This window comes from Colletotrichum aenigma (genome assembly GCF_013390185.1).
Source record: "Colletotrichum aenigma strain Cg56 chromosome Unknown KSG_Cg56_contig07, whole genome shotgun sequence".
Taxonomy (NCBI): Eukaryota; Fungi; Ascomycota; class Sordariomycetes; order Glomerellales; family Glomerellaceae; genus Colletotrichum; species Colletotrichum aenigma.
Genome location: NW_023500913.1, coordinates 23,108 through 43,870, shown reverse-complemented (window position 1 = coordinate 43,870; position 20,763 = coordinate 23,108). Strand labels below are relative to the sequence as shown.

Below are 20,763 nucleotides of genomic sequence, written 5' to 3'. Positions count from 1 at the left end.
ATGGCGGATATTGCAAGCCTCGACCGGCACCTTGCTTCGTTGCAGGCAAGCCCGACCACCATTGACCTGCTTCGAGACCTGCATACGCAAGCGCTCACCGAGCCCCCATACGTCAGTACGGACAACCAACTCGCCTCTGTCGCCCTTGACAGATTTGTTGCTCTTGAACCGGACAAATGCGCTCTTGTTTATTTGCTGTTGCGTGCAGCCGGCGCGAGATACGTTGTCGAAGCCGGGACCTCTTTTGGCGTTAGCACGATTTGGCTTGCTCTTGCCGTCGGGCAGAATGCGGGACTCCAAAACACCGATGGCATTGTCATCGCCACAGAGAACGAGCCAACCAAGGCTAGCAGAGCCCGAGAGCACTGGAAGCGGGCCGGGAAAGATGTTGAGAAGTGGATTCGTTTGAAAGAGGGGGATTTGCGGGAAACACTCAAGACAGATGTTCCTGAACAGATTGACTTTCTGCTTCTGGATAGTAAGTTAAGCAATGATCTTGAGCCAAACATGTTCGCTGTGCATCTGACACAAGCCATTCGCAGTCTGGTCAGCTTTGGCTCTTCCCACGTTGAAGGTTATCAAGACTCGATTGAAGCCTGGGGCATTGATTGTGGCAGACAATGTTGTCTCTAGCAAGGATGGATACGCGGATCTCATTGCGTATCTAGATGACCCCAGGAACCGATTCAAGACTACTACTGCGCCATACTCTGGCGGGCTCTTGGTAGCAGTATATACCGGCAATTAGGTTACAGAGTATTGAGAAACCTTGAACAAATGCGATGGCTAGCTTGACGTTCCCCGAAAAGAACGGTCGGAGAAAAGCAGATTCTCTCACAAAGATTGCATTAGTCCTTCATGCTTAACGGTCCAGGAGCCGTCTTTCGGAAACCCAGGGGCATGCCCCTTAGAGCCTTCCCAGCCGGCTGCCATATAGCTGATCGCCAGAAGAAACCCGCCGTTGCCGGGGAAGTACGGAGGCGGAGATGGACCTTATATGTGAATTTGTTAGAAACGGTGGCGCCCACAGGAACAGGACTGGGATCGATAGGTCGTGACTCACTTGGTCCAGATCGGTGGGCAAAGCCCTGGTCACCGAATGTCCAATATCCGAAGTTTGTTAAATGATAGATGGCGCGCTCTGGATTCCCGACTCGTGCAGCATTGATGGCCAAAATGTTTCGGCCCCAGCCTCGGATCTGATCATCACCCCAAGCCTCCCATACTTTATCGGCCGTCCTAAGGCCAACGGCAGGGTCCACCTAATGAACGAAGACAGTCAAATATTGTGATAAGGACATGAAGTAGGAAGGATTTCTTACCAGCGGTGTGTCGGGCAAGATTCCCTGAAGCATAATGACACTGCGCGGATCCTTCTTCAGCGTTGGATCATCCCACCATGATGCATTCAACCCGCCACCAACCCAAGGGGCATATAACCCTTCGAATTGAGGTGGTGGAGCCATATTATCTGCCACGGCAGTCCATCTGGGTGGGCATCCTTCTCCAAGCCTTTTTTTCCAATTACAGGCGGATGCAAGAGCCCATTGCCAGTAAGCGAGTTCGTATGACAAGTTGGAGATCTCGGTTGGAGAAGAGTTCTCGGTAACCCCCTGGATTGGGGGCCCAATGTCATATCTACCAGTTTGATTGTTAAGCCACGCAAAGGATGCCATGTAGTTGGCTGTTGCTGTGATGACACGATCCCATCGTTGAAGGGTCTCGGTGGTCGGAGTGGCTTTGTAGGCCAATTCTGCCAGATACATCGGGTGGGGCTGTTGCCACTGGAGAAATGCGCGCGTCTCGCCAGGTGCAATGCCTTTTGTGACAAGCTCGGTCATCTTGGGCCACCTGGCTCCATCCCAGCCCATCTTGCGAGCTCTTTCCTCTGAGCTAGGCAAGAGACTTTCGTACACAGACGGGAAGATTCGATCAAAATATTGTTGTCGTCCCCACGTGGCCCACTGAGCACAATGCCAGATAACCATTTCGAGATGAAACTTTCCCCACCAACCGTTGTAAACAAGGCCGCTTTCTTGAGGGGGTTGGCCAGTAGCAGCGCTATTGACCCTCATCGCGTACTGAGAAAGGATGATACGCCGCTGCAACTCCGTCGCATTGGGGTTTGTCGACTTCGTGAGATCCACAAAGCCTCCTTCCTGCCAGTAGTTCAGCCACCCAACAACGTTTCTCTTTTGTATCTCTGATGGCAGCGATGGAATCTCCAATTTAGGGCTGTAATTAGCAGTGAAGATCAGCTTACTCGGGGACATATAATCCTGAGAAGCATCTCTGAGACGTAACGTATAGCGATGGGCGGTTGTTCCGTTCTGGTCTTCATTCTGAACCTGAGCCAGGCCGAGTGGTGTTTGATGAGGCCACCGTAAGTTCAGGTAGTACGCCGTCTCTTGCATCTCGTGGTAGATGTGAGCTGAGATTTGTTGGGAGAAAGAGTTGTTGACGATTGATGTTGTATGATTCCGCGATGACTTTAGGTCATATGTTCCCATAAAAACCTCAAAGTCTGATGATTTCTCAACTTTGTGAATTGGGGGATATGGGAAGTCGAATAAGACGCTCAAGTCTCCGGTCGAAATCAAGTCGGATTGAATTTCGAATGCAACAGAGTCTGTCTCGAAGTCTCCTTGCGTAATCACTCTCGTATGGTGTCCATCGATTTGGAAATTGGAGACGACCGTTCCATTCCAAGGATTGAGCTCCTGATGAGGTTTTGTGATTGTTGACAAAGGCTTATTCTTGTACGCGAGGCTGATCCGACCTAAATTGATTCGGTTGGGGTTTGCGCTGAGCCATTTCGAAACTTCCGGTAATTCTGGATCTTCGATGTCATAGAAAACATCCTTTCCGTGTGTCTCAATTGCTACTCCATGATAGTCGCCAATTTTCTCACTACAAATCCAATGGAATTGCACCGTCAGATTTGGCCTGCAATCCGTAATAAAGTAGGCATGAACACTCACCCATTTTCAGGAAGTCTGTCTTTGTGCCAGCCCCAACTTGACAATGTATTGAAAGGTACCAATGACTGGGTTCCGGTGATGTCCACGTTGAATGCAAAGTCGCCGTTACCAACTTGAAGTGGTGTAGTTGCATTGTCAATGGTTGTCGGCACTTCAGTCCTGATGACTTTGAACGATTCAACAATCGCGCGCCTGAAGATAATTATTTAATACGGTTTCCTGTATTTCCGGTTCAGTAAGGAAATCTCTCACCTGTCAATAGCCGTTGATGCTAATACTGGCAAGAAAAGAAGACATATGCGGACATGCATCTTTGCGCGACTTCATCACACCTAGGAAAACACTTGCAGTGCCGCCGTTCCTTAACAGATGTTGGGAATAACTTTGATCTTGAAAGAAAGCTTTTGTAGTCACCGGATAAATGTTAGCGTAACATATCCGAGAAGCTTGATTGACTTTGCATCCGCCTCCGTACTTCGGTGTAGCTACTGCCGAACGAGGGGTTGCACCCCCACAGCTACTCATCGTCCGACTGGGGACCCGTAAGTTCAAGACGAGCACCGCGAATAGGATTCACTGTGGCAAACTCATGGAAGTGTGGTTCAAGCGAACAATTCACTCGTCCATCATGCATTCCGGAAGGTCCGGAATATGCATGGGCACGCATCCGGGTTTAGGCCATACGCTCACAAACAGAGAAACACAGTACAGGCTGAGAAAACAGCGGAAAATTGACTCAGGAATGGCCCCCAGTCATAGATTCTCAAGTGACGAATAGATGATGTGTATTTCCTCAGAGTCCTAGCCCCAGTGGACGGTGGAAGACCGACTTGTGTCTTCAGGCCGGGAGATTGGCGTTCCTGTATATGAACTGTGCAATACGCGCGTTGAACTCGTGTTCTCTCTCCCAAAGCGGTATATGGCCGCATTCATCCCACACAAAATACTCCGGCCCGTCTCCAAAGCCTGTCTTGAACAGATCAAAGTGAGGAAATGTGATAGTCTCGTCCGCCGTGCCGTGCATGACCATGATCCGTGATCGGCCTACCAAATCGCCCATTTTAGCCAAATCTTCTGAGCTTTTGAAATGCCACCCGGCGGCTACCGCTTGCAGGAAAACCCCTTTTCTGCGCGATACGTCTGTTTCGTCTTTCCGCTCCGCAAGCTCTTCTGCGACGAAACGATCGTGATTATTTGGAAAACTGATATTCGCATCGAGAGACCCGGTGTCCGCGGATCTAAGAAACTTGTCGCTGAAGATTCTGCGTGCTTTATTGTCCAGCTCTGTATCCAATCCAGATGGGAGAAACATGAAGACGCGCTGCATAGTGTGGTCCAGAAGAGGTGTGGTTCGAACCAGTCTCGGCGCTGATGAGATCAAGATGAGTGACTGGACTCGCTGCGGTATCAAAAGGGCTAGCTCCTGCGCAATCATGCCGCCGAGACTGATGCCAGCAATATTGATGTCCTGGGGGTAGCTTGGTGAATCCGAGTCGAGCCACCCAATTTGCTTCACTAGCTCCAGCACATCTCTTGCCATCTCTGCAGTACTATATCTGCAGTTAGGCTTCCCTGATTTTCCGACTCCGCGATTGTCGAATACCAAGCAGCTGTACCGGTCACCGTGATCATGACCAAAGAAACGCGTCTGCCGTTTCCACATATTCCTCGTCGCCCCAAGACCCATAATCCACACGATTTTCAGAGGCCCATTGCCATGAACCTCATACCAGAGTGGAAATGGACCGCCAGCCCGATTGTCTGCCACGCTGACAAGCCCCGATTCGGCAGGTTTGAGGTTCCACTTTGTCGTTCCAAACGCAGGGTGCTGCAACACATCTGCCGCTGACAGATTGACAGGGCGTTCGGTCATCTCGGAACGATCTCCCTGAGCCGCCTGACGATTAGCGGAAAGGGGGAGAAGGCTCGTAATTTGCTGTAGGCAGCTTGTCGCCATGAAGTTTGAGGATGTACCGTTCTTACAGTACTGTGATTGGAAAATGTTTTGGAAGAATTAGACAGATCCTTTCTTTCAGCGAGATCGCAACATTTGGGTAATGCTGCTGAGATATCAATGCCGCACGGGGCGCGTTTCACGTTTCAAGCCGGCGGAGGCAGGGAACCTTTCTTCCTTCTCTAAAGCTTACTTTCTTTCCATTATGCGCCTATCAATAAACAAAAGTCAATTCGTCGCTCTGTGGGTCAACACATGTAGTCTCGTCGAATAACCCGGTGCACCTCTCGAGTTGTATTCTCGGATGTCCTAGATGTGGCGAACGACATCCAAATGTCCACTCCGAAGCCATGTTCAGCAATGCATTCTCACAGAACCACTAGCGAGGGACTTTCGCAGTGAGAGCTTGGCAGATGACTGGGTTCACGATCCTTTCGTCTGCTTCAGGTGTTCTTATTCGCTGATTAGTGACTGGCCAGTAATGTCACACTGAGCTGACAATAATCACGTGTGGAGGCCTTCGATCAACTTCCCCGCTTCGCAATTATCCGTAAAACTCCATTTCAACCCGGGTGGTCCTTTGAAGGAGACATGTATCCCAGAAAGCGGGAGGCAATCGATTATGAACCAAGAAGACGCGATGGACAGCATCTGCACCAGTTGTCACTGTCGCAAAACCTTTCCATGGGCCAACTGCAAGTTGCCTTTCCCCCAAGGCTACGGGGTTGAGCCGCTCGAGAAATGGTTTGCCAGTGCTTTGGCCGGCGGCTGCTCTTTGTGTCAGCTTGGAACAGCAGTCGCGAAGGACGCGATAAGCAAGTTCGGCTATGATGATGCATTCGCACTGTCGTCCATGTTCGACAACGAAATCGATAGTGTCATCCGGTTGACACTGACGCTGAACTGTGGTAGTGATGAGAATATGACGAACCAAGTCCGGATGGTTATTCTCGCACGAGACGGGAGTGTCATAGGTCAGTCTCTATCTGTAAATTACTTTTGTTTCTTCGCAGTCAGAAGCTTTTAATGGCCGCACTTCTGTGCAATAACTGACGTGGTTGACCAAAAGCTAAGATGACATCAAGACAGCAATGGTTACCACCTAGAACCATACAACCCCATTTTGAACACCAACGCAACGAAAGACTGCATTGAACAATCGCAGAAGTGGATGAAAAGCTGCTCTTCATCGCACTCTACGTGTCACATAAGACCGAAACCTCTACCAACGAGAATCGTTGATGTGAGCGTTGACCCGCCCCGTCTACAAATCACCAACAACGAGCTTGGCAATTTTGTTGCTTTGAGCCATTGCTGGGGCTTTTCCGTCGATGGCGCCGGTCCTCCAATGACGAGGCGTAACAGCATTGGAACACATGTCCGGGCCATCGATCAAGTCACTCTTCCACGCAACTTCAAAGACGCCATTGCCGTGACTTTAGCATTGGGCTTCACGTATATCTGGATCGACTCTCTTTGCATCGTGCAGGATGATGGAGAGGATTGGGCGAAAGAGGCTGCCAGCATGAAGAGTGTTTACGAAAATGCCGCTCTCGTTTTAGCAACCAGTTCGTCCGACAACGTCTCCAGAGGGATATTGCGAGAAAGGTCACCGTACAAAGAGGGTACGCTGTCGTTTGACACGTGTGGTGTTCCTGGTTCAGGGGCAATCACATACAGGGTGATCCCTAACCATGCTGGATGGGAACCTGTGGTGCAGGGTCCCATAGATGCCCGTGCTTGGTGCTTCCAGGAAAGATTGATGGCTAGGAGATATCTCTCTTTTGGCTCACATGAGATGCTATGGGAGTGTCTCGATGGCTCTCGTTGCGAATGCGGCTACAAATCGATCTACTACAACGTGGCCTCTGGACGCATCCAACATAACACTCAATCATACAATATCGAAACTCTCATTAAGGAAGGCCGGGAGGAGATGGCGTTCGACAGCTTCTCGCTATATGCTGTATGGGCACGCATTATCAGGATTTACTCACGTCGGCAACTTACGCATCAATCTGATAAGTTAGTCGCGATAACAGCCGTCGCAGATCGCTTCCGAGAGGAGCTCGAAGATCAATATCTTTGGGGCTTATGGAGACGAGATTTTCTGTCTTCTCTCTGCTGGTTTGCTCTCCAGACAGGCGATATCATTGCACCCAATATGCCTTCGTGGACTTGGGCTTCTATCTCTGCGCGGATATCCATGTACTTTGAAGCTCACGACAAGGACACAGTGGCAATGGCTGAAGTTCTGAAATATCCCGAACCTTTGGAGAGTCAAGAGCCCAATGATGTGGCAACGCCGACCATAGTTCTTCGTGGACCCATGGTCGAGGCTATCGTGTCCATTGAAGATTCTGGGCTCGCTACGCTGAAAGTCCTGAGTGCAGGACATGCGGAACCTTTGCCAGCAAAGTTGACGACTTCGGATCTGTGGCTCGATGTTCCACTCGAGACTGGAACAATTTCTTTTGATCACGAGACAACGACTAGCCAGAGAGCTCTTGATGGTGTCCAGAGACCAGGAACGTTCCCAGTTTATCTCATGTCTATTTTTCACCGGCAAGGAAAACTCTCCCCATTCCTCATTCTCGGTCGCTCCCAAGCCAGCGCGAACCATTTTAGCCGTCTGGGGTTTGGACGGGTCCGCGATCCTGAGGGATCTGAGACCGGATTCTCTAGCAAATGGACGGTTACCCAGGCCGTAATTATGTAAATTTTCAACAGGAAATCGCGGAGGGCCTGGGGTTGTTGTTCACCTTCTGAACAATGAAACATCCCAGTCGTGGTCTCATTCTCACTTTTGGCGCATCCCAGGCACAGTATACGTTCAGGAACATGTCGCGTATTAGTGCAAGAAGGCTACTATCAATTCCCTTCTTAACTCATACACAAGCCGAACACCCATGTCCCTAGAACCACAAACTTGAACCTGTCATAGGCCACTCAAGTCTAGTTTACCACTGCTAACAGGAATCCATCAATGATAATCCTTCCCCTATGCTCGGTGTGAGCGGTAGATACCATCGGCACGAGCGTTGCCCTGACGCGAGCATCCTTCCCGACCTGAGTAAGGAGTGATTGCTTGCCGTCCTCTGTCGCGCCGCTGTCCAAAGCATTCCAGACCACATTATCGACATAGATGCACCCTTTGGGTCTGGTTAACTTGACTGCCCAGTCAAAATACTTCTCCTGTTCACCCCAAGAAGCATCAACAAACACCATGTCAAACTTGCGCCCCTCCTCTGCAAGCTTTGGCAAAACATCCAATGCAGCGCCGAGTATGATCTCGGCGTCGAGACCATCCAGATTCTGGAGGGCGACGTCTCGGTGCTTCGGGTTGATCTCAATACTTGTGACCTTTGCACCAGTCTCTGCAAGCCAGATGGTTGAATAGCCTCCCAGGGTGCCAATCTCAAGGACGGTTTTTGCGCCCAGAAGCTGGCACTGAATAGCAAGAAATTGCCCCTGTAGAGGGGCAACCTCAATGGATGGAAGTCCGTTCTGCTCAGAATTGATGATTGCTTGGTCAAGTCGACGGTTAGGCTGCAGAAGTGTGCCTCGGGCTAGCGTCTCGATGGCCTGGATGGCTGTTACAGTGTCTCTCTCTGCAGTCGTCATGGTAAGCGTGCGGGCGAGGTATTCCTAAGTAGGTAGATTGGCTGTCTTGATTGAGGATGTGGAAATTGTTTGGAAATTTTCCACCCCCTATGAACTTAAATAGACGGCTAGTTGAAATGTGCAAAGTCGGATTACGAGTTTTCTATTGTGCCACCGGATGCCTGGCTCGGGCATACGAGCAAGGAGATAAGACGCGATACCTCTCAAGATGTTCGGAACTTCGGAAATAGAAACTGTTGTGAAAAAACAAGTGATTACTATCATTGGTGGTTCAGGCTGGTTGATCTTACCTGCCGCGTGTCTGACGGCCGGCGCGGAGCAAATGTAGTGTCCATCGCCGAAACCTGGTCTTAGCAGTCTAATGACCCTCAGGCTGGAGTGAGTAAGCGGAAAGCATAGTGTGAATGCCATTTCTATGTAGGTATTTTTGAGTTTTAACAGCATTGACCTCGATAACACAATAGGTATCATGCATGCCTCAAGCTCTCTAGGGTGAGCGTTGCCAAGTGTATCGGCGATGGTGGGGCCGAGTCCGATTGCGACCGCGAGCTTGGCAGCCGAGTTTGCTGCCGTGTGCGACAGGAGTGGGGGCGACTTCCGAGTCGCGGACTCTTGAGAGTGGAAAGAAGGTAACACCTATGAGTTTCGACAATGCTTTGACGAGAAAGGCAAGCGGATGAACGGGGCCGTATGGGTAGGCCTGAGCTAACAGCCGAAGACCTCTCTGTACAGAGTAAAATGGCTCTGGCACCTGTTGGCCCCGCAATATCGACTTTTTGTGGGATTCCTTGGGTACTAGGCACTTTCATGTGAAAGTCAACACGGCGGTACTTACCCAGACTGTTTTCCATTCAGATTGCATCTCTGACAGTGTGCTGAGGGGGGTAGCTTCTGTTGATATATGTATGTTGGGTTTGGAGACAGGCCATTAAACGACGGAATCCTCGTGATCTCGAGATCGATGGCGTTTCCCCTCCTCCCCATGGCCTGAGAGATTGGGGTTGTGCCGGTCGCCGACTTTCGGACGACGACCGAATTTCCTTTTGCGGTACCCGCGCACTAACAGCCAAAAAGCGACGGTTTATATGCATGACATCCTCGGAAGACATCCACAGTACCATTGCAGGCCAATCGGAACATCCGAAGAGAAGTGCCGTATGGTACCGTGCGTGAACATTCAAGCGTGTTGGCGCGAGTCGTGTTTGCTGTCTGAGCGCTTGCCGACCCGCTCTGCCGCGCTGCGGGCTCATCCGGACTTGTAGACGCAGGACAACTCGCCAGAGGCTCAACGGCAAGTCGCCGCAAAGGATCGACTTCGAGAACACCAGTTGCTGGCCAGCGTTACGGGTCAAAAGGCATCAGCCAATTCTATCCGCTGACCTGCGCGCATTGAGATGTCTCAATGTGACATACAAGCCGCCAGGGCGGGGTGGCGTCGCATTCCACTTGCGCCAAAGTTACGACAAACCTTTCTGACTGTGATTTGCAATGCTCAAGATACTTCAGGAAACGTCACTGGTTGTTTTTCTGTGATGAGAATCCAAGTGTGAGGATGGCACGGCCCAGAACCATTACCAGACACAAAAAAACGTCGCGCAGATCATCGGAGGTGGTTGACAACGTAGAATTAGTAATCAATGCTGACCTGTCAGCTGGAATGGTATTTTGAGTTCCTTGAAGATTGTACACATTATTCGAAAAGAAAGCCCATTTTAATCGTCAGTACCCTCGTTACCGCCAAGCTCGTGATATCCTAAACCATGCTGTTTCCACCGCGCTTCTTCTCAACTTCCATACCAAACTCCCGTTGGACCCGAATTGCACCAAGTCCTCCTTTGTTGACAATCTGCTTCTGACTGTGGTCGTCGGGCAAGCTCTCACTACTGTTGCCATCCATGTCCCTTCCGTATACCCTCGTCTCGACGCCGGAGCGGCTTGCGTTCGCAGTCCCTTTCTTAGTCGGATCCCTTTCGCCGAGTTCCAAATAGCTGTTCTTGACAGCGCCAGATGCAGCGGGATCCTTGGAGGATTTATTCTTCGAGCCAGTAAAGGATGTCAGGCGAGACAAGGCGCGTTCGAGAAGTGGACGACAAGCAGGAAGGTTCGCGACAAGCATGCCGATGCCGACTTCGGCCTGTGCCCAGGCGAGGATGATACTGAGACCCTGGAGGAACTTCGTCGAGTCGTTCAAAAGGAGAAGGTATTTGAGTCGGACGATGGGTGCGATGGAAGCACTAACTGCTGTCAGCGAATAACTTGGGGATCCGGGGGTAAAACATAGGGGACGCACAAGAAGCCAAGACCGAGCAGGCCGATGACGGAAGCCTTGATTCGGTTCGCCATCTGGAGTCTCCAAATGAGGGCGAATGGGAGAATGGCGAAGATCCAGTCGGTTGAAATCGAGACAGCTGCAACAAGGAACGAGAGGGCGGTTTGTATTTCGCGAGGTTGGCATGTTCCTTCCATAAGCGGGAACCAATTTTTCCTCCAATGGTCAGCAACGCATACAACAGGCTTCATGAGCTTTAGAACTTACTCAACCGGGCTACACTGGAAGAAAAGATACATCCCAGTGCCACCAGTGCAGACTGTAACAAGTGCTAAACACGTGTAGATGACAATCTGAACCCAGCGCTGCCCGTTCGCGATACGGAGAAGAGTAAAACCGATAGACCATTTCAAGGTAACGAGGGTAAAACACCAGAACTCTTGAAACACATAAAACCACTGCGCAACACATCAGCATCCTAGCAATAAAATGGAAGCCATCTTCATGACTTACGAAGTAAGAGTTGGCCTGCTGTTCTGGTGTCAGGGTTGAGTCGAGCTGACCAACGCCACTCCAGGCCATGCCGATCAAGCCGACCTGAGATACCGTCCAAACCGGCTTCAAATTGTCAGTCAAAACCTTGCTGGAACCCGCCTGATGGAACATACAATGGTAGCTACCATGGCCCAATCGTCGGGTCCCCACGCCTTCCTCTGTGTCCGGATCATAAATCGCAGCGCCATACTGATGATGTCGAATGGCAGCGGCACCAGGACCGCTGCCGCCATGTCCTTCGAGGTTGCGGCGCCCATGGTGTCTGGATTGACGGATTTGCGATCACTGAAGAACCGGCTTCGTGCTCCACGCGTTGGTTTGTCGAAGGGGATGAAAGAGCCACAAAATAGCGAACAGACGAGCAACGACCTACCGACCCAGAAAACTTATAAGAGAACGGGATACCAAACAATAGCCAGCATTTGCCAATTACTTAATCGCGTCTCGGTTCCTTTTTTAAGAGACGAACCTGCACAAAGTATCCACAAACCCCAGCCCCAGGACCTCTGCCGCCTAGTGTGGCACTGTGGCAAGGAAGGCCTCGAAGTCTGAAGGAAGCGAGCATGGAAGACTCTTCAAACCCCTTGCCCAGCTCAGACTCTCTAATTTCGACGGCATCCCATCGGGACTTTCTTTTATTAAACTGCCAACCAATCAAGACATTTGCCCATCCCTCGACCATGGATGGCTGGTTTCTTTCGACAGGGAACGTCTGTCCTCCCCCTCCAGTCTCACGTGAGTTCATACGCATGTGTCCGTCATTCTTGCATGTCGCATGGCGCAAGGAACATGACGATACTGTCGGCTTTAGCCACGATTATACGTGTCGAATTTCGTGTGCTCTCCGTCAGAAGATTCGTGGCAGATGGTCTACTTTTCGAACTTCCGTGCCGTTCGTCTGTGCGATCGCGATCTTAGCGGCAGCTTGGTTTGGGAGTCTAGCGGTTCCTGTCGATGCTACGCGAGATCGGTTGGTTGTGAACATACCAGCTCCTTTCATCCGTCTGGTGTCGCATTTATCCCACTGTCCCGAAACGTCTAGCCTCCATCTAAGGGAGATCGATACTGTATTTGGCAGATCCTCTTCCGAGGATCGGGGAGCTCTTTAGCGGATTCCGGCGGTGTCAACCTGCCTAGCGACTTGGCTTGACCCATGATGGTGGATCCAGCTCTTCAACACGGTTTGCTGGAGTGCCAGTCGGTTACTAGGCCGACCCACGCAGCCGGGCTGCCTTGCTCACAGTGTGCAACTGCGGTTGTTGATACTCGTGGAGTCGCGTATTTCAGCTGTGTCCGTAAACCCATAATTACCCCTCTGTGAATGGAGATGGGGGCCACTTTGATGAGAGATTTGTAAACTTGCATTGACGCTTGGTCTCCTGGAAGTAGGAGGTGTTTGCCAACGACCAAGACGAGATATGATAAAGAAGAGATTTGCATCCTGCATACCTTTTCCCCCCGGATGGAGTTGCTTCATGACCTTTGTGGTTTTGCCCAGCGACTGGTGAAGTTCGCGAGGTTTCATCGGTAGTTTGTAGACATTGAGATCGGCAGGCGCCTTTGTCGGTTGACGTGGCTGCGTGGAGACTTTAGGTTGTTCTTCCTGCCATCATCCTTGTCTAGACTGCTCTCTGGAATCCACCACACCATGCGGCCCGTCGGCATTGATCTGTGCACCAAGTGGATAGAGACGCACTAGAGACAGGAGAGAGACAACTGTCACGGAGGAGAATATAAAATGCGTTCTCTATCACGTGGGGGAGGAGATAATATCCTCCGCGTCTCCCCGCCGTCACCCAAGGTTAATCATCTTTCATCTTGAAACTGAATCGCAAAAATGGCTCCTCCTTTCAGGGTTTTCGAGGGCAAGCTTGCCATTGTCACTGGCGCTTCTCGCAGTAAGTGAAATTAAGGTTCTGACGTTGGCCATGGGTCGCCGTGGCTAAACACGTTTTTATGGCATCACAATCAGCTAACTCGTCTTGAAGGCTTCGGCGCCGTTCTTGCCGAGCACTTTGCTAGCAGAGGTGCTAATGTTGTCCTCAACTATGCCACTGAGGGTTCCACGCCCAAGGCCCAAGCACTGGCCAAGGACTTCGAGACCAAATACAACGTGAAGGCACTTCCTGTTCAGGCCGACCTCAGCAAGGCCGACGCTCCTCAGCAGCTTGTTGATGCAGCAAAGGCGCACTTCACTGATGCGTCTGGTCGCTTCCAAATCGACATCATCGTCAACAACGCTGCCACTGTCAACGCCCAGGGTATCGACCAGCTGGACATCGACCTCTTCCAGCAGACTTTCGACTTGAACTGCAGAGCCCCCGCGCTGCTGATCAAGGCTGCATTCCCCTACCTCCCCACTGACCGCTCTGGTCGCATCGTCAACATTTCCAGCGCCACTACTACATGGGGTGTCTGGTGGCAGACGTCCTACGCTGGCACCAAGGGTGCTATTGAGGCCATGACCCGTGTGTGGGCTCGGGAGCTTGCGGAGAGAGCTACCGTAAACGCTGTCGCCCCTGGTCCCATGGACACGGGCTTGTATTCTGGTCTGCCCGACGAGCCTCGCGAGGCTCTCCGCCCGTTGAACAACTTGACCCCTCTTGCGAAGGCTCGCCCTGGCGTCGACAGCCAGGAAGTCCTCGACTTGGCCCAGAGCATCGGCGGTCGCCCTGGTTACCTCGAGGAAGTCGCCGGCGTTGTTGGCGTCTGCTGCCTGCCTGAGAGCGGATGGATGACAGGTAACCTGGTTGGTGCTAGTGGAGGTGGTGCTTTCGTTCGATAAATGCGATATATGAGATATGATATGGCATAGCGATATTTGCAGCGAGGATGCCAATTTTGAGCCCAGGTGTGACAATGCACTGGTTAGGGGGGCTAAGCATGAATTTCAGCATAGACTGGCACGAAGATAATTCGTCGCAATGACATTACAACATGGCCCGTCCACTCTCCTTCACTCTGAGTGCATCTGATCCGTCATCTTCCTCAAATGTTGACCATATGGTGTTTTTGGAGAACCATGAATTTTTGAAAACCAGAAGCAGCGTGAAAGGGCGCAGGTCCGGAGAAAATGTCGGTGAAGCAATCATGGCAGTGCAGCATATTAGTCTGCAACCACCTGTTGGAACCGGGGTCTGGGGAGAATCACCGTTACAGTGGAGTGCCAGCCCCTTGTCGAGTTGCCTCGCATGTCTGTTTGCACCAGAGCCATGTTCATAGTGCCGGGAGAGCTGTTAAACTTTGCAAGGGTTTACAGCCCCCGCGGCCCCCGTGTAGCATTAGGTAGTTTTAGGGCCGTCGGCTAACGCCCAACGGGGAAAGATTCTCTTGAAGACCATGAAGGAGGGATTTTCATCCATCAGCCCCCACGATTGTCTTAATGAAGCCAAGTGATGCTACGAATAGGCGAGCTAATGTCAGCTCACATCGGTTATGTGCCCGCATCAGAATGCAATTTGGATTTGTGTATTCGTACTTGGCCCCTGTTTGGTATGCTTCGATCAGTCTCCGACGTCTTAGGCACCAGTTGCCAGAGTTCTCTTCCTGCGGCGGCAAGCGAGGTGAAGGATTTGGATCACCGCCCACGCCAAGCTCCAGCTCCCCAGTAACGTCTCTGCAGCCTTGGGATCGCTTGATCTTAGCCATGTCGTCGGCTGCGGGACACCTCGCAGCTGGCCTCCCGAGGAATGAAAGCTTGATAAAATAGCTAGGGCAGTAATGCTACGCCGTAGATTGGGCTCCGTGAAAGGGAAAGACTCCAATGATTAAACTCATGCTATTCACGAGTTAGCATCTAATTGCATGAAACGAATTGATGCCCTGGCTAGTGGCTATAGATGATGTTGCCTTCGCCAGTGTGGCTTTGTGGCCTAAATATCTTCGTTGGAGGGTGCAAAAAAGCCTTCCCCAGTCTTAACGTCCTTAATACTCCCGCTACACGTAAAAACGGGACGGACACTTGAGTTCCAAGAGCAAAGGCGTGGAAGTCTCCAACGTCAAAAGCACATCTCGACGTAATTGAACGAATGTATCACTTGAAAAGAAAAGTTAAGCAGCAGATGAGCCGCACTTTGCACCTGCGCTCAGCACTACTGGAAGGACAAAATCTTATTATAATAAAACTCGAACAGAAGTGAATGCTTGCCATTAACTAAGGTGCTGATAATTTAAATGCCTAAGCCCAGTGAAACATTTCATGTTCAACTTTACACCTACATACGACGACCGCTTCGTCAATTTACGTGTCTGCCTCTTCGTTATCAAAACCAAAGATCAGCAAAGACTTACCTATGCAGTTCACGTCAACCAGAAGATATTTCCCAGCTGGTAACCTGAGGGCTGAGGGTCCAGTTTAGTGAGAAATTAGCACGTGTAAACCATTCTATTAGCATGAAAGGAGGCAGGACTAGGTCGCATAATATATTTAGTAGGTGATACTCTTAAAGTGTTTTTAGCTTTTCATGTCTAGTATAGGGCTTGTCTTTTGACATTCTATAGTGTTATTAAACGACAGCGAGGCCTACATCGGCACGTGATAAAATGTTAGGATGATTAAATTCTCCAACTGTGTATATAGAAACTATTTTTGTAAGAGTAGTATTTGCGTGATGGCAAGAAAAGGATAGTCTTCTTTGTAGACTCCTTCTTCCCTTCTAAGTTTTCTTTTGCAGTTTGCCGCCTGGAGGCGCTCCTTTTTGACTGCTGTGTGACTCTGATGGGGATATATGAAGACTCCAAGTGTACACATAGAAGTAAGCATGCGCACCTTAGGCCTTCCAGTCTAGTTCTTATGTCTTGCCTATAATGAGAAGTAAAAACCCACGGGAAGATTGACAGCCTGACTTGCATTTAGCTGTAGATATGAAAGTATGCGTAGAGGAGCGGGAATATTAACGCTAGTGGCTACTCATGCTTCAGCAGTGGTTTGCATAGTTCGACGTGATTTCGTTCATCCTATAACCATACATATAAATATTCCGTAGCGTTCAATTATCATAGCCCACAATGAATACCACTGCTGCTGCAGTTCTATGTTAATATCAAAGATAGTTAGAAAATACCGAAAGCAAGAAGTGTCTTTCCAACCCAGGGGGGGTTGGAAAAACAGATCGTAACCAGATAATGCGGTGTCGATCACACCCAACACACCAAAAGACTTGCTGATACCCTGAAATGTACAGTCTGGAGGGGAGCTAGGTCGGCCGCACCAATGGTCACGGTTAAATCATACCTCTCACTAAGCTTCTGTCAAAATTCCTGCCAGAATATCAACTGAACGGAGCCAGGATGATCCGCCTCAGATTTTCCGGCGTCGGTTTGCCGACCAACCTATATTGTCTGTCTCGATAAAGGGTCTTCAACGTGGCCGATGCGTCTTTATCCATTTGCCCCGCCTGCAGTCTGGACGTTCGCATGAACGGACCCGTCCACAGTTTAGACTAAAAGCACGTGGCGTATGACAGTCTCCATGTCCTTTCATCCAGCGATGTCGAAAATCGATTCCTCAATCTCTATTTTCAATTTCCCCGTCTGTGTGTTATGATCTTGCCGCTCAAAGTCGACGGGGCGCGGGTTACGGTCCAGTTCCCGAAGTCAACACATCACCAAGCCGAGCCGCTCCATGTGTGCGTAGCAAACATCGCGTCTTTCAGCACAGCAGTAAGGGACGATGCCATTGCTCGGGAATGCCCATGCTCAAAAAGTTCGATCAGATCTGTTCTGGAAGGCCTTCTCCGGGAGACCACCGAGCTTATGTGCTTATGCGCATCCGACTAACGTTCGCGGTTGCATGATCGACTGGTAAAGCTTCTAGAAGCCTCAGTTTTCGGTGTTATAGTAGATACGTTCCCGCGAGCCAGACGCGCTCAGTTGGGCGTTCGCGCGCGAGGCCCACACACCACCCACAGCCGAATTTCCGACTGTCATGCAAGGACCCTCTGCTGCTTGCTGGCCCACAAGTGCATGCAAGAACTTTTGACGAGGCCCTTAGTAGAGCTCGTCCTCAATTGCTGTAGCAATGGACTGATGAACCACACCGGGCGAGAGTGAGCATACGACTCTCACAGTCTCACTCAGCAGACTCGCAGACGGAGACTAGGCGACGCCGAAGGTAGCATTCTAATGCCCTGTGCAGCATGCCGCAGCGCCTGACAAAGTCCCTTTGACAGTCAGTCCATGACGTCATGTCCTCGAATCATGTCCTCGACAATTCGGATAACGAAGATGCTAAGCATGCGGCTTACCACCAGTAGCTTGGCGATGGACTTTCAAGCATTGCCAATCTTCGCCAAGACGGGAAGGTCGCAGCCCTTGGAATTGACGATACATAATCTCGGGGTGCGACTGCTACGTAGTAATTGGACAGCCTCAACCGCTCCTGCACCAAGCCTACCGCCGGCCGTTGGTCTGCATCTCGTGGCGTTTGTGGAGTAACGTGGTGAAAAGTCCCCCAAACCCCGGATTCAGTATCTTCGCCCTTTCGACCTCGGCACCAGATGCATTGACTAATGTTGAAAAATGCGCGTAGTCCAATCAGAGAGTGCAATTCAAGGCCGCCTTATTCCCCTTTACCTCGCTTGGCGCCACCCGTTTCGGCCCTTTTGCCAAGCAGTCCACTAAATTCCTCGTAAACCACCCGATGTGTCCGTTATTACCACACAAAAGGATCGGCTCACTCGGCCGAGTGGAGTCCGGCACGTGTGTCGGTGTTCGGTTTGTGGCGCGTCTTCGCAAAAGTTCCTGGGGCGAGCATCCAAGTCGGGCAAAACTTTTCGCAGGTGGAACAAGATATCGCCTCGAAGACGTCGGAGTCGCCCGAGGGTAAGGGCATTATTAGTGATTAGTGTAGATACTAATGAGTCTCCATCCTCCCCACTGGCCAAAAGCTGCTCTTGGATCTCTTCTGGAAATTTTCTTCTTGTCTTCTTCCTCACACCGAGTCACCTCTGGTTCACCTCATGCTTCGGGTCTAACCTTTCGAATTGCGTAAAAATGGCCCAGAATCACGAGGATACCGTGGCCGAGTACGTAACATTGCGCATATCGTCGGCTCCCTGACGCAGTACTGACTGTTTCTGTGCAGGCTCCACGAGACGTTCGGCGAGCGTGTGGCGCACGACCTCGAGAAGAAGGAGCCCGTGTCTGAGAAAGATGCCGAGTCTGGCCCAACCCCTGACGGAGCCGAGCCCAACGAGTATGAGAGGGGCACTTTGCGCCGTGTCGGAGAAAGCCTCCCCGCCTCAGCATTCCTGATCGCCGTTGTTGAGCTCACGGAGCGCTTCACCTACTATGGTGCGCAGGGTCTTTTCCAGAACTACATCAGCAATGACGCCAATGGAGTCGATGGCCCGAAGGGTCTCGGAATGGGTCACCAGGCTGCGACAGGACTGAACCTGTTCTTCCAGTGGTTTTGCTACGGTATGTGGAATACTCATACGAATTCATGAGTAAAGAAGAAGTATTAACAAAGACGTCTAGTCACTCCTATCCTCGGAGCCATCATTGCTGACCAGTACTTGGGTAAGTACAAGACCATTCTGGTCTTTTGCGCCTTTTACTGGGTTGGTCTTGTCATTCTCTGGACGACATCGCTCCCAGTCGCTATGGCTAATGGCGCTGGCAAACCCGGTTACATCGTTGCAATTATTGTCATCGGTCTGGGCACCGGCGGTATCAAGTCGAACATCGCGCCCTTGATTGCCGATCAGTACCAACGTCGTGTCATGGCTGTCAAGACGGAGAAGACCGGCGAGCGAGTCATTATCGATCCAGCCGTCACGTACCAGCGCATTTACATGATCTTCTACTGGTGTATCAACCTCGGATCGCTTTCTTTGATGGCAACGCCCTTCATGGAGAAGTACAAGGGATTTTGGACAGCATACCTGATGTGCTTTTGTGTCTTCAACGTCGGCATCGCTACTCTGGTGCTGCGTCGCAAGACTTATGTCAACCGCCCGCCTCAAGGATCTGTCATCACTGATGCCTTCAAGGCTCTTGGCTTGATGATTGCCTCGCGCAACATGGATGCCGCGAAACCATCATGGCGTGCAGCTAATGGCAAGGACAAGCCCGTCCCATGGAATGATCATTTTGTCGACGAGCTCAAGAGAGCACTTAGAGCTTGCAAGGTCTTTGTCTTCTACCCCATCTTCTGGGTCTGCTACGGTCAGTTCTCGACCAACTTCGTCACTCAAGCCGGGCAGATGGAGGGCCATGGGATGCCGAACGACTTCATGCAAAACTTCGACCCCATCTCCATTTTGGTCTTCACCCCAATTCTCGACAAGGTCGTCTATCCGCTCCTGCGCAAGGCTGGCATTGAGCTGAAGCCCATTATGCGTATCACGATTGGCTTTTGGCTCGGTGCTCTCTGCCTCGCATATGCAGCCATTGTACAACATCTTATTTACAAGGCCGGCCCGTGCTACGAAGCTCCGGGTGCCTGCCCCGAAGGATTGAGCAATGGCGCTTCTCTGCCTAACCATGTTCATATCGCCGTCCAGACCCCGGCTTATGTGTTCATTGGGTTGTCTGAAATCTTCATTTCTGTTACCGGTCTCGAGTATGCCTACACCAAAGCGCCGCCCAACATGAAGTCTTTCGTTCAGAGCATTTATCTCTTCACCAATGCTTTCGGCTCCGCCATTTCCGAGGCCCTGGTGTCCGTCGCGGTTGACCCCAAGTTTTTGTGGATGTACACGGGAGTTGCTTGCTTTTCTTTCGTCATTGGATTTGTATTCTACTTCACTTTCCGCCACTACGACGCCGAGGAGGACAAAATGTATGACCTGGACCGCGATCAGCCAATTCTGACACACAACGGTGTCAAGCAGACCGAGACAGACGAGTAGATGACGCGGGCATTGGCTTCATACGAGTTTTCAAGGCCACTTGTTGGTTCAGGTTGTATATAATGTTGATCACGACATGGTTCAGATGTATGATAGTTACGACGCCCTTGAGAAGGCTATATAAATAGAACACCCTCTTAATCAGTGAAACGCAACTTTCGTAGAGGGCAGCTTCGAAAGCTTTTTTCGTTCCTGAACTGCAAACTATCAAACCGTCATGACTGACGTGGGTGGCATTCTCAGCTTCTCGCTCCCATCCATCTTCACTACCACTACCAAAACCACACATAGCGGTACATGCATGCCAAGCAGACTGACTCAACGCCGAGGTTGTCTTGATTGACTTTGAATATGATATTGCAAACTGCTCAAGTATAACTTCGTCAGGTCCGATATGTTAATTTAATTCTTTACTGGACCGATCCTATACTCTAACAGACTTCGCGCAGTCTCATACCTCCGTTGCTAAGACGACCTGACCCTCCACAGCAGTACATTGACCGTTGATAATGCAAGCAGATATGT

At 50.7% G+C, this 20,763-nt stretch overlaps 7 protein-coding genes across 7 annotated transcripts; 4 read left to right on the top strand and 3 right to left on the bottom strand.

Annotated features, from left to right (window-relative positions):
* On the top strand, positions 1-748 carry CGCA056_v010291 (uncharacterized protein; the record flags this gene model as incomplete). Its single annotated transcript, XM_037325538.1, has 2 exons — positions 1-478; positions 543-748. The coding sequence occupies 2 exons, from the start codon at positions 1-3 to the stop codon at positions 746-748; spliced, it is 684 nt and encodes a 227-aa protein (XP_037174935.1).
* Positions 749-834: 86 nt separating this feature from the next.
* CGCA056_v010290 (uncharacterized protein) lies at positions 835-3,292 on the bottom strand (the record flags this gene model as incomplete). The annotated part of the gene is made up of 6 exons (XM_037325537.1): positions 835-992; positions 1,064-1,262; positions 1,323-1,471; positions 1,529-2,910; positions 2,982-3,173; positions 3,234-3,292. The coding sequence occupies 6 exons, from the start codon at positions 3,290-3,292 to the stop codon at positions 835-837; spliced, it is 2,139 nt and encodes a 712-aa protein (XP_037174936.1).
* Positions 3,293-5,575: 2,283 nt separating this feature from the next.
* On the top strand, positions 5,576-7,654 carry CGCA056_v010289 (uncharacterized protein; the record flags this gene model as incomplete). Its single annotated transcript, XM_037325536.1, has 2 exons — positions 5,576-5,909; positions 6,021-7,654. The coding sequence occupies 2 exons, from the start codon at positions 5,576-5,578 to the stop codon at positions 7,652-7,654; spliced, it is 1,968 nt and encodes a 655-aa protein (XP_037175743.1).
* Positions 7,655-7,890: 236 nt separating this feature from the next.
* Positions 7,891-8,559, bottom strand: imqG (O-methyltransferase imqG; the record flags this gene model as incomplete). Its single annotated transcript, XM_037325535.1, has 1 exon — positions 7,891-8,559. One exon carries the CDS (start codon positions 8,557-8,559, stop codon positions 7,891-7,893), a length of 669 nt encoding a protein of 222 aa, XP_037175587.1.
* Positions 8,560-10,312: 1,753 nt separating this feature from the next.
* CGCA056_v010287 (uncharacterized protein) lies at positions 10,313-11,640 on the bottom strand (the record flags this gene model as incomplete). Its single annotated transcript, XM_037325534.1, has 5 exons — positions 10,313-10,793; positions 10,850-11,044; positions 11,096-11,286; positions 11,342-11,446; positions 11,497-11,640. The coding sequence occupies 5 exons, from the start codon at positions 11,638-11,640 to the stop codon at positions 10,313-10,315; spliced, it is 1,116 nt and encodes a 371-aa protein (XP_037175590.1).
* Positions 11,641-13,220: 1,580 nt separating this feature from the next.
* On the top strand, positions 13,221-14,168 carry lxr4-0 (L-xylo-3-hexulose reductase; the record flags this gene model as incomplete). The annotated part of the gene is made up of 2 exons (XM_037325533.1): positions 13,221-13,281; positions 13,372-14,168. The coding sequence occupies 2 exons, from the start codon at positions 13,221-13,223 to the stop codon at positions 14,166-14,168; spliced, it is 858 nt and encodes a 285-aa protein (XP_037175589.1).
* Positions 14,169-18,376: 4,208 nt separating this feature from the next.
* PTR2-0 (Peptide transporter PTR2) lies at positions 18,377-20,238 on the top strand (the record flags this gene model as incomplete). The annotated part of the gene is made up of 3 exons (XM_037325532.1): positions 18,377-18,408; positions 18,468-18,802; positions 18,863-20,238. The coding sequence occupies 3 exons, from the start codon at positions 18,377-18,379 to the stop codon at positions 20,236-20,238; spliced, it is 1,743 nt and encodes a 580-aa protein (XP_037175588.1).
* Between the last annotated feature and the right edge of the window lie 525 nt (positions 20,239-20,763).